Source organism: Pipistrellus kuhlii, unplaced genomic scaffold, assembly GCF_014108245.1.
Source record: "Pipistrellus kuhlii isolate mPipKuh1 unplaced genomic scaffold, mPipKuh1.p scaffold_m20_p_6, whole genome shotgun sequence".
NCBI lineage: Eukaryota > Metazoa > Chordata > Mammalia > Chiroptera > Vespertilionidae > Pipistrellus > Pipistrellus kuhlii.
In genome coordinates, this window is record NW_023425562.1 from 43,569,617 (window position 1) to 43,584,895 (window position 15,279).

General features: G+C 42.1%; 1 protein-coding gene across 7 annotated transcripts in view; it reads left to right on the plus strand.

Moving 5' to 3' along the window:
* KDSR (3-ketodihydrosphingosine reductase) overlaps positions 1-14,086 on the plus strand; it is a 30,133-nt gene extending 16,047 nt beyond the window's left edge. The window contains exons 7-11 of one of the 7 annotated variants that reach the window (XM_036417471.2): positions 4,100-4,183; positions 7,156-7,239; positions 9,891-9,992; positions 11,947-12,053; positions 12,539-12,665. In XM_036417471.2, coding sequence (XP_036273364.1) covers positions 4,100-4,183; positions 7,156-7,239; positions 9,891-9,992; positions 11,947-12,018 — 342 coding nt within the window. In that variant the 3' untranslated portion in view covers positions 12,019-12,053; positions 12,539-12,665. Of the gene's footprint in view, positions 1-4,099; positions 4,184-6,654; positions 7,048-7,155; positions 7,240-9,890; positions 9,993-11,946; positions 12,054-12,538; positions 13,674-13,754 lie in introns of those variants that run through there. The other 6 variants (XM_036417469.2, XM_036417468.2, XM_036417467.2 and 3 more) reach the window with 6 other exon arrangements.
* Positions 14,087-15,279: the final 1,193 nt, after the last annotated feature.

Genomic DNA, 15,279 nt, shown 5'->3' on the forward strand with positions numbered 1-15,279 from the left:
CATTTTGATCAATGACCTTTTACCATCTTTCAGGCAGCATCATAATCCCACGTTCAAAAAACTTATGGTTTTTATTAGCAAAAAACTGAATCAGGTACGATTTGACATCATCATCATTATTGAAATTTTTACCATTCAAGGAGTTTTGTAAAGATCGAAACAAAAAGTAATCAGATGGTGCAAGGTCAGGACTATATGGTGGATGTGGCAAAACATCCCAACCAAGCTCCATTAATTTTTGCCGAGTGACCAAAGATGTGTGTGGCCTTGCATTGTCATGATGGAATACAACACCTTTTCGATTTGTCAATTCGGGCCGCTTTTCTTCAACTGCATTGTTTAATTTCGTTAGTTGTTCAATGTAGACATCAGAATTGATCGTTCGGTTGGGTGGTAAGAGTTCAAAGTAGACAATTCCTTTGTAATCCCACCAAACTGATAACAAAACCTTCTTTTGATGAATATCAGCTTTTGATGTTGTTTGAGTTGGTTCACCTGGCCTGCTCCATGATCTTTTCCGCTTGATATTGTTGTAAACAACCCATTTTTCATCGCCAGTTATCAGTCGTTTTAAAAATGGATCATTTTCATTACGTTTCTTTAGCAAATTGCAGCTGCTATTGCGTTGCGTTAACTGTGATTCTTTCAGTTCGTGAGGAACCCATGTATCGAGTTTTTGAACATAGCCAAGTTGTTTTAAGTGATTTTCAATGCATGTATGTGATACATGAAGCTTCTGTGCAATCTCACGTGTTGTACTGTGACAGTCCGAATTGATTATTGCTTTGATTAGGGCGTCATCAACTTCAACTGGACAACCAGAGCGTTTTTCATCTTTGAGTGAAAAATCACCAGAACGAAATTTGGCAAACCAATTTTGACACTGCCATTCTTTTAAGGCTTCGTCACCATAAACAGCACATAACTTTTTATGAGCTTGCGATGCGTTTTTCCCTTTGCGGAAATAAAAAAGCAAAATATGACGAAAATGTTCCTTTTGATTTTCCATTTTTCAACGAACGCCAAACGAAAACTACAAAACAGATCAAAAAACTTTTTTTACTGATTAACAGCTGAATAGCCAACTATCAAATAACAAAATGTGTTTTACATTTGTACTACGTCTGCAAACCTAAAAATTCAACTGAAGCCATATATGTGTGAAACCCGCAATTACTTAGTTGCCGACCCAAATAGATCAGAAATCTGAGTTTCAAGAAGTTCATGGAGTTGCTCAAAGCCACGTGTGACTTTGTACCGAAATAGTAACAAAGACCATGCTTTGGGCTCCGCCTTTGCCTCTGTCCAACAGTGGAAGATGCGTCTATGATTCAGATCAGAAGTGGCCTGATTCATCTAGCTGTTGTTCTGGACAGAGGGATATTTTGGAAATGATGTGCTCAGGGCTTTTTATCCCTACATGGTGTCTTGTGGAGCCACCTCAAGATTCACTAATTTAGGGCAAAGTGTATAATGTGGGCGACCTGGTTTTACTTCCAGTAGAGCAGAGATGGTCATAAAGAAGAGGGCAAAGTCAGTAGCAGGTGCAGAGTCCCTGCAGCCTCTTTGTGACCAGAGTGATTCATACTCTGCAAGTAGCTGGCCTCCACTTGCCAGTCAGCTTGACTTCTGTCCGTATTTGGACTCCATTAAAAATGTCCTCCTGTAAACAGAATCTAAAATGAAGTAAACCTGTACCATGAAGAATAGGTTTTGGGGGAAATAAGTTCAATAATCCAAATCTAGAAGTTTATTCATAGAACATACCTCAAAACAAGTATTTCCCTGCAAACTTCCAGTGTTGTGTTTTTAAAACCTGGAAAATTGAATCTATGTGGCCAAGGTGGCAGTGTTTTCTATGAATGAAACAGCCCTTATAGAATTGCTTAAACACTACGCTACGTACTTTGTGTAATCCTTTTTAGTTTAACTCTTATGTCTTCCTGTCCACTCCACCAAAACTAAAGCTGAGCCTTAGAAATGTTTTATGTACAATGACTAATCTTTGAAAGCTTGCTTTGTTGCATTTATCTTTAAAAAAAAAAATCAGTCTCAGGTACAAATTCATCATTCAAAAATTTTTTATATTAATTTTTGGGGGAAGCAGAGACTAAATAAAAGAAAAGTAGGGGCTCTCCTTTTCATCGCTTGTTCTGACCCTACTCAGTCCCTCTGACCCAACTCTTCCCACATTTTGAAACACTGTTTAAAAGATTGTTTTAATTATTTGGGAGCATAGCCATGACTTTGAGTGTGAGAAACACTGCTTTGAAATGCTGTCTTAATTGGCTTATGTGCCATCATCCTTATTGTTGGGGAGAAGGGCAGCCCAGAAGTGACCACATTTGAACCATAAACATCAGCCTTTATAGCGACTAATGACCACATATTGACTTTTACAAGTTTTTATTTTTTTACTAAATTTATTGGGGTGACATTGGTTAATAAAATTATATAGGTTTCAAGAGTACATCATCTATATCATTGTGTGCTCACCACCCAAACTCAGCTCTTCTTCCATCACCATATATTTGACCCTTTTTTCCCTTTGCTAGAAGGGGAGCCCTTCTCTCTGGTAACCACCATCCTGTTGTCTGTGTTTGTGCATTTTGGTTTGCTTGTTTGTTTGTCTTTGTTGCTTTCAGTTTTATATCCCACATGTGTATTCTCTGGTCTGTGCACAACGGGTAAGGCCACGGGAGAGTTTTTCAAAAGAAGTGGAAGTCTTAAAAACAAGTGGAAGAGAACTTGCTTGCTCAACAACCTCACCACCTGGCCCAAATCCAGAGCTACTTAGGAGGTAGCATGGCCTTGAAGATACATGCCCTGCCTGTGCTGAGTGAAAGAGCTCTTATGCCCTAGGTGCACTGGAGCCCAAACAACAGAGATGTCACCTTTGCTATTGCTCTTCCCAGGCTGGCTGGCGAGGACCTTCTGTCTGTGGGTTTCTCTGGGCCCTTATAGCTTCTCCCACAGACTTCAGAACTGTGCTCCTGGCGGGATCTAGGGAGAAAAAGGGCTCAATGAACAGAAGGACCCTGGGGTGCTCCCGGAGTCTGTTGCATTAGGCAGATCTGTTGTGTTTATTCAGCATCCTTAAGACACAGTGGCTAACCTTACCACCAGCTGTCTGCCCACTTCCAACTCATGGGGACCAAACACTGAGCCAATGGCAAACGAGTCATGGCAGAGATTTTGATGGTATGAACCTTAGAGTCATTAAGAATTAGGGTGGAGCAGAGCTTTAGGAAGGGTGTATCCCACCTGGCCAGCAGAAAAACTTTCTGGAATTATTGGGGGAAGTTTAAGTGTGGAGGTATGGTGGTGAGGTCAACAAGCCTAAGAATGTTCTGCACCATTCCAGGAACAGGTGGAATTCCAGGTGGGGGAGGGAGCTATGAAGAGAAGCTGGAAGGGTTTCTAAGTGTAAATGAGGGATGAGGGTGTCCACAGGGAAGGTGCTTGGCTGGACTTGGGGTGGGGGTGTGGGATTCCACCAGAAGGAAGATTCCTATTGGCCGGTTCTGTGAAGGAGGAAGTGACTCCTGAGCCCCTTCTAGGCAGGGCTGGCTGCACAGGGAGCCCTGAAGAAGCAAATTTCTAAGGTGCATGTAGTTCTAGACCTGCCTCTGGATATTGCTAGAAGGACAGTGGAAAGGACCTGAATGACTTCAACATATTTGGTTGATGAAATGAGTAAGAGTCTCAGAAGCAGCATGAAAGAAAACAGATTTGCATTCTGTTGGTGGAGGATCTGACCTAGGCGTGCGGAGGGTGGGGAAACCAAGCGTTGCCTGATTGTCACTGACACCAGAGGGAGGGAAGAGATGAAGAAGGAGGTGAATGACCATACCTTGGGACCAGCTGTGTTCTGAAGTGGATGTTAGGAAGAGCTTTTTGTCTTTATTTCTAAACATTTCCTGACTCAGTGGGTAGTGGTTCTGCTCTTGCAGAACTGCCTATTGGTCTGGGCCACCTTTGAGAAAATCAGGGCAGTATTCATTTTGTATGTCTGCTTAGTGCCCAATGCAAGCTGGCGAGGTGGACATGAAAGTGTGTCTTGCTTATTGAAGGAATAACGGTTGTTTCTGAAATACAGGTGAAGCCATACAATGTCTATGTCACCGTCGCCTACCCGCCTGACACAGACACACCTGGGTTTGCAGAAGAAAACAAAACAAAGGTAAGCACGCTAGTCTTTAATGCTGGAAAGCTCTTTTCTGATTTTTTTTTCTTTCTTTTCACACTTTAGCCCGCAGGCCATTTTTATCAGTCAGAAAATTGAGTTCCTTTCAATTTATGTGCTAGCTAGAGAGGCCTCTGAACTTTCTGGAACTTCCATTCCAAATCTTGGACAATGCAGCCATATTTTAAAAAGCCACAAGTTTTTCTAATAATCTTTGAAGCCTTATTGAGGTAATAAGGTATTTTCTGTATGAAGGAGAGGACAGCCTGTATTTTTAACTAATGAGATGATATTCTTTAAAAACCATATTCTATCCGTTGAACTTAAAGACCTGGTTGCTGATCCACTGTGTCCCTGTGGAGGTCTAATGGGCATGTCAGACATAACATTTCCAAAACGGACCTTTTGATTCCCTCTCATTCCCCCTCATTATTTTCATCTCATTACCAGGTGCCCAACGCTCACCCGGCTGCTCAGGTGGAGATGAGAAGCCAGCTTGATTCTCCCTCTTGGTTCCACGGTCAGAACATATCCAGAATCTGACCTGATTTTTTTCTTTTTTAACTGCACATGTCACTACCATTCTAACAGTGGCAGCCACTGATATTTTTGCCTTCAAACTGTTCTTCATGAAGTCGCTAGTGACCTTTTTAAAGCTTAACTTGGGTCTTGTCACTTCCCTGCTTAAAATCTTCTTATGCAAAAAACAAAAACACCACACACACACACACACACACACACACACACACACACACAAAGACCCAAAACCTCTTAGGTAACACAGCCCGATAGAATGTTCTAGAATGACATAAATGTTCTGCATTTCACTCTCTAATACGGTTAGTCACATTATGGCTCCCAAGCATCCAAATATGGCAAGTGGGATTGAAAGTTTGAACTTTTAGTTTTATTTAATTTTAGCTAATTCAAAGTTAACATTAAACATGGCATGTTGGTAGTGGCTGTGTACAGGAGAGTACGGCTCCGGTGGCTCCCACCAGGCCTAGAACAGACTCCAAAGGCCTCGATGATAATAAAGGCCCGCAGTGTCTGGACCCTGCCATCTGGCGGCCACAGCATTTTCTCCTCTTAAGTTCAGTTCTGTGAGCTTGCCAGGCCTGTTGTCACCTCCGGGCTTCACTCTTGCTGTCCCACTGGATGTTTGAATGGCCAACTCCTTTATTCCTTCCCTTCTCTGTACAGAGGTCACTTCCCTGCCCTCTGCGTCTCTGCCAGCATCCTCTGGCTTTGTTATTCCTTCGTGGTGCTTGACACCAGTGGGCTTTTATAGTATATATAGGACTCTCAGTATATATAGGATCATACCCTGAGCTGAATCGATCTTTGGGTTTTGTGCAAAGGAGTTTCCTCTGTGCCTTGGCACATAGTAGTCACTGAGCAAATGAATCAAGTGGAGAAGAAAGGAATCAATCAGAACTTATCGCCTTGAACCGGCCTGGCTTCTCTTCCCTTTTCTGTGAATGCTTACTGTGAAGCTCCAGGGCATAAAAATGGGCACTTATGCTCCATAGACCGTATACTAGCATTTGCTAAAAGGTGTTTATGATTTGCAAGCTTTTTTCATTTCTCTTTGGCTCTGCCTCTTTTAAAGTGACTATTTCAAAGAAGTAAATTTAAGCCAAATGTCTGTTTTAAAATAAGCAGGGAGTCTGCTAAGCAGATTTGCAGCATTTGCTAAGCAGTCTCTTAGTGTGAAGCCAACGCTGACAGGTGATTTCCCTGTGAAGACTTTATTTTGATGTTACTAGTAAGTTGGTTTTTTGTTTTTTTTTCCCTCCACTAAAGTAAATGTTGGGCCAACTTCTTGGGGAAAATCAAATCCTGTGATGGTCTGTTAGCCCTTTAGAGGGCACCATAGTGCTTTTAAATCTAATGTGTATCTAGCCACATGTGGTTTTCAGAGCCTGATGGTCTGGAAGAATGAATGAGAGTGATGACACCTTCAAAAGGGTTTTTCTCTTAATTCGCTGCTGGCCTTTTGAAGAGAGGTGCCTTTCTATTTTAAGAATATAATGAATATACACTGAGTGGCCAGATTATTATGATCTCTGGTTTTAATTTTAATTCTTTAAGCCTGCATGGTAAATAAAGTTCACAGTTTCATGCATTTTAAAGGTTCAGTTTTGAAACTTCTGAAATTCCCCTTCAAAGAATTTTTGAGTGTGTGTGTGCCACAAAGAAGACCCTTCCCCCCCCAAAAAAAAAGGGAGAGGGAGGGGGACTCTATCCACAAAGAGCTTAGGAAGTAAGTTGTAAATATACAAGTAGCTATAATATATATTAAGGCAGATTTGTTTAAAGATGGGAAGAGAAATTTTTGCTACTTAAGGGTTCAGGAAAGACTTTTTGACCTTGGGGACAACTGAGCTGGACCTTTAACAAAAGGCAAAGATCTGGGGTTCTGAAGCACTCACCCAATAACGAGCACACAATATTTTATCTTCCAGTCTCCTCCTTGCCTCCTCTGCAGGTCCTTTGAGAAACAGCGGCGGTGTTGGACAGAGTTGCTGCTGTCTCTGCTAAGGATCTCAACTCTGCCCAGGTGCCAGCCCTCCCCTGGCCCTGGGAGGACAGAGATGCAGGTCATAAGAGCGAACTCACTCAGGGCGCCCAGTGTAGGCTCTGCACAAATACCATCCATCAGCGGGCTGGCCAGCAGCGAGGATTCAAAGAGGGGGCGTTTCTGGTCCGGCACCAGTGATTTGTTCTCATTCAAGCTTTGATGGAGCCGAGACCCCACACCAAGGCCTCCTTGTCTGGGTTCAGCTACTGGCTGAATTTTACACAATGACCAGGTAGACTAGATGGACCTAATTCTCAAAATAGGAATCTACTCAAAGGTAGAAAACTGGAATGATTTATAAACCAGGGGAGGGGAGCTGTGTAAGAATGACTGATGAAAAAAAAAAAAAATTAATGGTATTGATGTGTCTATTTTCCCCCTTTAGCCTTTGGAAACTCGTCTTATTTCAGAGACCACGTCTATTTGCACACCAGAGCAAGTGGCCAAACAGATCGTTAAAGATGCCATAGTAAGTTGTCCTGGTTTTCTTTATTAATAGCTTGTGTGCTTCTGAAAAGATATTTGTCCCATGGCCTATTTCAGAACATAAATTACTGTGTCTTTTGGGTCAGTCAGATTCATCACATCTAATATGGGACTCTACTTTTCTTCCCTGAGACATGTTAGTGATTCCATGTTAATAAGTAGGCTTCTGGAAATGAATGACATATCTTAACCTAAGGACAGACTGACCTGAATGTGTGTCTAGGAATGCTGATTCTTTAACAAGAAAAGGAGGCTTTTCTGTGGTGGGTCAACACGGCCCCTAAACATCACATGGCTTGCTGCCTTCTTTCTTCTTTTCCACAGGACTTTCAGTTCCAGATTATTTTAAGAATCTTATTGCCAGACTCTTTTTCTTTCACCTTCCTGCTTCCCAGAATTCTTTTCCCAAATGTTCACTAATAAGAAAGTGCAGCCAGCTCTTGGGTCATCCCCATTAACCTAGCGGATGTGCATCTGGGCTACTGAGTTTTTTTGTAGTTAAGAAGAAAAAAAAAAGTATCTTCATTGCAAGCACCTCTGAGAGAAAGATGCCCTGGAGTTTCGCCCACTACCAGACAGTCTAGTCTCTCCCCCAATGAGCCTGGAACTGGAGTTCAGTGCAGTTGGAAGTGGGGTTCAGTGCAGTCCGGAGCTTTTGTCTCCTTCCTGCTAGGGCAATCCAGCAGCACAGTCAACAGTTCGTCCTCTGTGCGAACTGTCTTTTGCCGCTCCCCTGAGTTTCCGCCTTATAGCCCAGATTCCCTCCGAATGAGCTTGGGTTCCCAGTTTCAGAAACCACAGGCTGATTAGTAGGACAGTGCACGTGCTGTAGGCTTTTGACACCGTTCCTGTGACTCCCCAAGGCCGAAAGACTGCCAATTATGAGGGATGTCTGTAAACCTGATGCCCACACTGAATTTAGGAAATTCGGGGACCATTGGAATGAGATGTGTCAGGACGCCATGTGTCAGAATAAGGGAAATCTCAAACTCTATTAAAACACATGCAGACGTTGGGAGAACTTTGCCCTGCTGTGCTCAGAGGCACAGAAAGAGGATACCTCGTACTCTGTTTTTCCTGCTTATCTCAACTCAGAGCAAACACACTCCATGTTTTTAAAGATCTTACTGATCTCAGACACTCTTTGTATCTTGGCAGGATTCATTTTGTCCGGTGGTGTTCAACTCTCTTCACCTCTTCACCACTTTATACTCTAACTGGTTAACAACTTCAGAGAACTTTGGTTTACATCGATTATATTTGGCATATTTGAAGTGGAAACTGTAATTTAAAAAATATTAATGTAGAAATTCATTTAAAATAACCAGTAATAAGCCTGTTACGTTTTAATATTACATCTTTACACCCATAATTCTCAGAACAAACCTTTGGTGAGACGAGAGACTTTGATTTACCCCTTGGTAGTCTCCAATGTCTGTGCTTCTGGAGAACAGCTGGGTTCTCAGAGCTGCTCTGCATTCAGTCTGTTGTCATATGTAGTTTTGAATGAAGGATATAAAGAAAATCTGGCCTTACACACATGTGTAGTTAGAAATGGAGGGGCATTTTGTAAGTTTTTCAGATCATGGCGGACATTCATTTTTAGTATTAAACCCAAACTGGATGAATAGTCATTTTTTTTAAAGGTTAGTTGCAATGTGGAATCGGAAACTCAATTAATGAACTTTTTGTTCTCTGTTGCATTAAAGCCCATTGGTCTCTGCACTTTGAGTGCTTTGTACGCATTCATGATTTGGGAATGTCATGCATTAGTCATTTGGAAAATATGGGTTCCCTGAGATAACCAAGAAATTACATCCGTTAATGTCACTGTTGATCTTATATAGTGAAAGTTCACATACCAGGAAGTTGACAGTTTAATGGAAAGCTCAGATTTTAACATTGGCCACAAAAACTGTCCATATCATGAATTTTCCACCAAATATCTTCCAAAGACTGAGCTTGAATAACCACAGGTGGTCTGATAATGGTTCTTTCATCTAAAAATGGTATTCCATGAAAAAAACAAGTTTCAAGACTTAAGCCCTTTATTTCAGGGCAGCAGCCCCTCGGGTTTGGCACACAGCTGTGCACATACGTCCCTTTTTGTTACACAGAATATCAAGAAGACATTTCCTCAAGGGTTGGAATTTAATAAAATAGTTCATTTTCCTGCCTTATCAAGGCCATTTTGAAGTAAAACTGACATTTCAACATTTTACAAGATTTTTCAAAATTTCTATTTTCTTTGTGGATGTATTATGGCCAGTGTGTGTGGTGGTGGAGAGACATCACTATTAATATGGTTTCTGCTAATGAGCCAGCATTTTGCAGATGTCACTCAGTGGAAAAGGCCATTAACACTCTGGTATTATTATGACAATCATTTTGTCCTCGTGGACAACCACTCCCCTGCCCCACCATGGGCACCCATGGCCCATGAACTGACCCACATTTTGAGAACCTCCCATCTAGCCATTCAGTCCCACTGCCAAAACTACATTGGTTTCTGAGCTGCAACACATGGTTTGTTACCCTCTCATCCTACGGAAAGTAAACGGACATAGTTTCGTGCTCCTGACATGTTGATTAGTAACTACTATTGCCTCTTTCTTTTCTCTTTCTTCTGTTCAGCAAGGGAATTTTAACAGTTCCATTGGCTCAGATGGGTACATGCTCTCGTCCCTGACCTGCGGAATGTCTCCAGTAACTTCAATTACCGAAGGGCTCCAGCAGGTAAGCTGTGCCTCTGCCAGCAGACAGATGGACAGAAAGACAGCACCTCTCATTAACTCTCAATGAGTAAAGGGTAAATAAAGGAAGACTTATCAACTTGATCTGAGCATGTGAAAAAATTTTCTTAAAGTATCAACCTTTTCTCTTCCTCTACCAGGAATAAGTCATTGGGAAATGGGTTAAAGATTTAACGAGGAATTTAGACTGGGAAGAAGTCTTCTGTGCTGGACTCTGCAGATACAGAGAAAATGCTGTCTCCACTGTGGAGGAGTGAATCTGGGTTCTATGATCTGAAGTGTTTGGAAAATTGATTTTAGAGAGGAAGGGAGAGGGAGGGAGAGAGAGAAATACCAATGATGAGAGGATCATTGATCAGCTGCCTTCTGAATGCCCCCCCCCCCCCCCCCCTATTGTGGATCAAGCCTGTAGCCAGGGCATGTGCCCTGATCGGGAATTGGTCAACACTCAACCACTGAGTCATGCCAGCTGGGCTAGAACTCCTTTTCTACATGAGTCAGGCCATAGGTAGCTTAGGGAGATGCAAGTTAAGGATTCAACACAATCCCCACCTGAACAGATGTTATAGTTCATCCAGGATGCAAACAGTCAACTGCTCCTTGATGTGCTCAGTGCTGCGTTCCTGCTGGAGAATCAGGTGTAAACTCCAGGGGGCTTACAGTCTGTTGGGAGAGACTGATAGCACAGTGAGGCTACTATTGTGTAAAGCAAGCATGGAAAACAACGCCATGGATATGGCAGGTGGATGGAGGACAAGGAGAGGGTGGGAAGGCAGCCTGGGCCGGGGCTGCCCACACCGATGCATAGTTTATAACAAGGGACTAAATTAGGTTCAGTAACCACATCCAGATAAAGAGTCCAAGTGAGTTAACTATTGATTTTCCTCATCCTTCTCTTCTCTGTTATATATACATGATGTTGTGATTCCTTCTCAGACATAGGCATTCTATTAGAGGTAAGCTCTCTGAGGACATGCTCGTGCCCTAATGTTTTGGGACATTGCCTCCCTCACAGCCCGTGCCTGGCGTGGAGCATGGACTCTAGAATGCCTGGGTGGATCCCATACATGAATTCTGCTTGTCCTCTGTGGGCCAACCTGTCCATCCTCCCATGTCTATACAAGTGATGTCAGATCCAAAGCTTCGGCCTATATCTGTCCTGAACTCCACTCCTGATACATTTCTATTCCCTGGACTGTGATGTTACATCTGCATTAGGATCATCATCTTTATGGCTTTTTATTTTATTTTATTTTTATATATATATATATATATTTTATTGATTTTTTTACAGAGAGGAAGAGAGGTAGATAGAGAGCCAAAAACGTCTATGAGAGAGAAACATCGACCAGCTGCCTCCTGCACACCCCCCACCGGGGATGTGCCTGCAACCAAAGTACATGCCCTTGACTGGAATCGAACCTGGGACCTTTCAGTTCGCAGACTGACGCTCTACCACTGAGCCAAACCGTTTTTTCTTTATGGCTTTTTAAATGCTGTTCACAGCCAAGTTATGTAATATATACATAATTAATTCCCCTTTCTTGTACAGCCTTTTGTTTTCCCTGAAACTACTATGGGTCTTTTTAATCTATGATTTTTATGTATTATTAATAATGACAATCTTTATCTTTGCTAAGAAATATCAGATAACCTGTCAGTTTCACCTTCTGGAAGGAATTTCTTCTGGAACCTGCCATCAGGACTGGCTGCCCCCATGTCTGCATAGCTGACACCTTACTCCCTTTATGGTTACCCCGGAAGCCCCTCTGCTTCTATTTTGTATGGAATCCTACCTCTTGTATCACATGACTCTGCCTTTCTTTGTTATCCCCTCATGTTGGCTGTTTACTTGTTCTAGTAGCTTCCTGAAAAAAGAGAGTGTAGGAGGCAGATTGTTTGAGACCTTGTATATTTGAAAATGTTTCTCTTTGCAAGTTTATGCCTTTCAAGAATTCCATTTTGAGGGGATTGGTAGTGAGTCTTTTAGAATAAAAAGTGAAAGTTAGCAGATGTGGTTATTTACCATCTTAACTCTGAAACAGTAATTGTCTTTCTCTAGCTGACCATCTTTCCGACTGGGGAGTAAGCTTCCTGAGGGCCGGACCGTGTCTGTTCTCAGCACCTGCACAGGGTCTGGCTTTGTGATCAGAACATACATCTTCAACTGAAAACCCTCGGTTGCAGTTTGGGTATCTGAGATGCTGAACTGAATTTTCCCTAACTACTGGAGCCCCAAAACTACTGGGGACAAACTATTTTGTTCTTTGTTTAATTTGAATTTGTTAATTGGACATAGAGTCTGTTGTTACTTATCTGGCAGGCCCTGCGTATCCAGTGATGCAGAGCAGACAGCTTCTGTCCTCGGTGTTTTACCGACACTTAACAAAGTGTTCATTATACTTATCCTTGCAGCAGATTAGAAGATGGGGCTCAGAAACTATTTATTAGAGACAGCCTGAAATCTGTTGAAACAAGCTGTTGTACGTTACTGTTGGCTGAGCTCACGGGTCTGCCTTTATCTTGCAGGTGGTCACCATGGGCCTTTTCCGTATGATCTCTTTGTTTTACCTTGGAAGTTTTGACAACATAATTCGTCGCTGCATGATAGAAAGAACCAAATATGGAACTGCAGACAAAACTGCCTAAACCTTGGAAAAAGAGTATTTCTAAATAATGTGAGCAGCTTGCTGCTGGAGGGGACCCAGTGTTTGGCCCGTGGACACTTGTGTATGGCTTTTGAATATGGCAGATGGGACCAGCTGACTTTGGCAACCTGACTGCAAGTGAGGGGGTAGAGGTTCAACTCTATATGATATGGTTAATGCTATGCAGGCCTGGGATTGTGATGACCGTATGGGAAGGAATAGGTGTGAGTGGGGTGGAGATCAGGATTCCAGAGGTGGCCATTTATATTTTTTCTAGTTATTCTTTTCTCTCCCATGGAGATCAAGTCCAGGAATGTACTTCATGACATGTAAGATGCTGTGAGGACTTTTTAAACCTTCCATGAAAGGCAAGTTTTATGGGTTTCTGGGGCCTTTTTTGTTTCCTTTTTAATTTAGTGTTATTTTATTCAAGATGAGTTTTACACCTTGCTGGTGAGTCTGAATGCATAATCATGTCCCTGGCTCACCGCACTGCTTGCTGGTGGACCCTGGTGGATTCTCTCGCTCTTTGATCCTGTAAAACTCCAAGGGGGATGAGAGAGGGCAGGGAAGGGAAGAGAAGGGAAGGAGGTAGGCATTTTCCAGTAGGAAAAACAGTTCTTTCTTCTTTAGATTCAGATGCTTCGGGCACTTCTCATTTTTCACTCACGGGGAAAGGCAGCTTCCTAAAATGTTTTTTGAAGAGAAATAAAATTTTAGAAGCTTAAACGTTTACAATTTTTTTCACTAGCCATGATGAGTGAAGTTTCATTCCATTGTAGTTTATTCTGCTCATCTCTTCCTTTCCAGTTTTGCTTATACTCCTCTAATATTTTTGTAAAAGAAAAAAAAAGAAAAAAGACCTGTTAAATTTTTTTCACTTGACTTTTTCAATTCATTCATGAATTCATAAAACAGAGAGAAAAACAAAGTGTGGCATTCATCTTGTAGTGTATCAATATATGTAGCTTTTAAGAAAGGCTGGTGATAGCATAGTTAAATTTCACTCATTAAGAGAAAAAAGTTGGACCACAAAGCTGATTTTGAAGATACTTGTTTTTGAAATAAGATGTCCACCCCATTTTTCCTGGGACCAGCGCCAACCCTGAGGACGTTCTCTTGGAAGGACATGTTCAGGAAATGCTGTCCCCACTCGTGCGGTTCAGCTCTGGAGACTCGTGTCCCGTGAATGCTGTTTCCAGACCACGGGTGTGTTGTTCATTCAGTGGATGTCCACAGTAAGTGCCTATGAGAAGTCTTAGCCAGCGGGACCTGCTTCATCCTGTCACTGTGCTCCGTGAGGAAGGACAATCACTCTCATCGTGTCGTGACGCCCCCTCCTCGCACAGTATGCGTCTTCAGAGCACATTCCAGCTCACTTCGGTTAGAGCAGACCACTGCTTTTGATGAGCACATTTTTTTTTTATTGTTAAACACACACACACATACACACACACACACACACACACACTGAAAAAGATTAAAGATTTAAAAATAATAGCAAAATCTCTTGAGATTTTGAGCCTCTTGACTTGATTTTTAAAAAGTAAGATGTTTGCCTGGCCAGAGTAGCTCAGTTGGTTGGGCGTCGGCCTTCTCTGTGCATCGAAAAGTTGCTGGTTCCATCCCAGTCAAGGCACATGCCTGGGTGGTGGGTTTGATCTTTTTCCTCTCTCTACACATGTCCTCAGGTGAGGATTTTTTTTTGGAAAAAGTAACATGTTTAATTGCTCTAATCCATGGGGTCTTATTAACCAAGATGTGAGAAGACAGAAGGAATTACTGTTTAATGGATACGTTGCTTGGGATGATTTAAGTGCATTTGATGGGAGAAGTTGCCCCTGTGGGGTCAGGAATCTTCCAGTCTTAAGTAACCATTGTCTGCAAACTGTGGAGTCATAGTGTGCAGACTCTGAAGTGGAGTAAGAGCTGGATTTTCCTAATGTGAAGAAAACAGTTACATTCAAATCTCCACTTTTCTCAATTTTATTCTTTTCTCATAAGTGTTCCTCACATGTTGGCACCTTCTGCCGGTCTATGTGGAAATCTAGCCCTAGATGGTAACTCATTTAATAAAAGTAAATAATACTCATTATTTCAGTATTCATTTCTCAAGGTGTCCTCATAGACAGTACTGTGACTGCAGGTGACCCACCGCCTGGACTATGTAAGCCCCTGTCTGTGGTGGGAGATGATGTCCCAAACCAGTGGAGCTCAGGCACGAGAGCAGAGGTGTGGAGATCACCATGCCAGTGACGTCACAGGCCCATAGTCCTTATCCAAAAAAGCTTTGAAAACGAAGGTGCTTTTCTTATCATTCTCAATTTGGTGCCGTAATTCATTTGATAGTAAAACCTACTGTGAACCGACGTGAGATAACTATAATTTTTACTCATGCTATTTCATGGATTTCCTTAATTTTGCCTAAAGAATGTCCATGGGTTTGATTAAAGGGATTGTCCCAGATTCTGTGCAAATGTTTCATAACATCCAGCATATTCCTTATCTTACATGTTCACAATGCGAAGAATTGTGAATTCTGAAACAATCTGACCTGAAGGGATTTGAAAGGACTGTGGACATTTAAGCAGCATCATTGCAAAGGTCTGTAAACCTTTACAA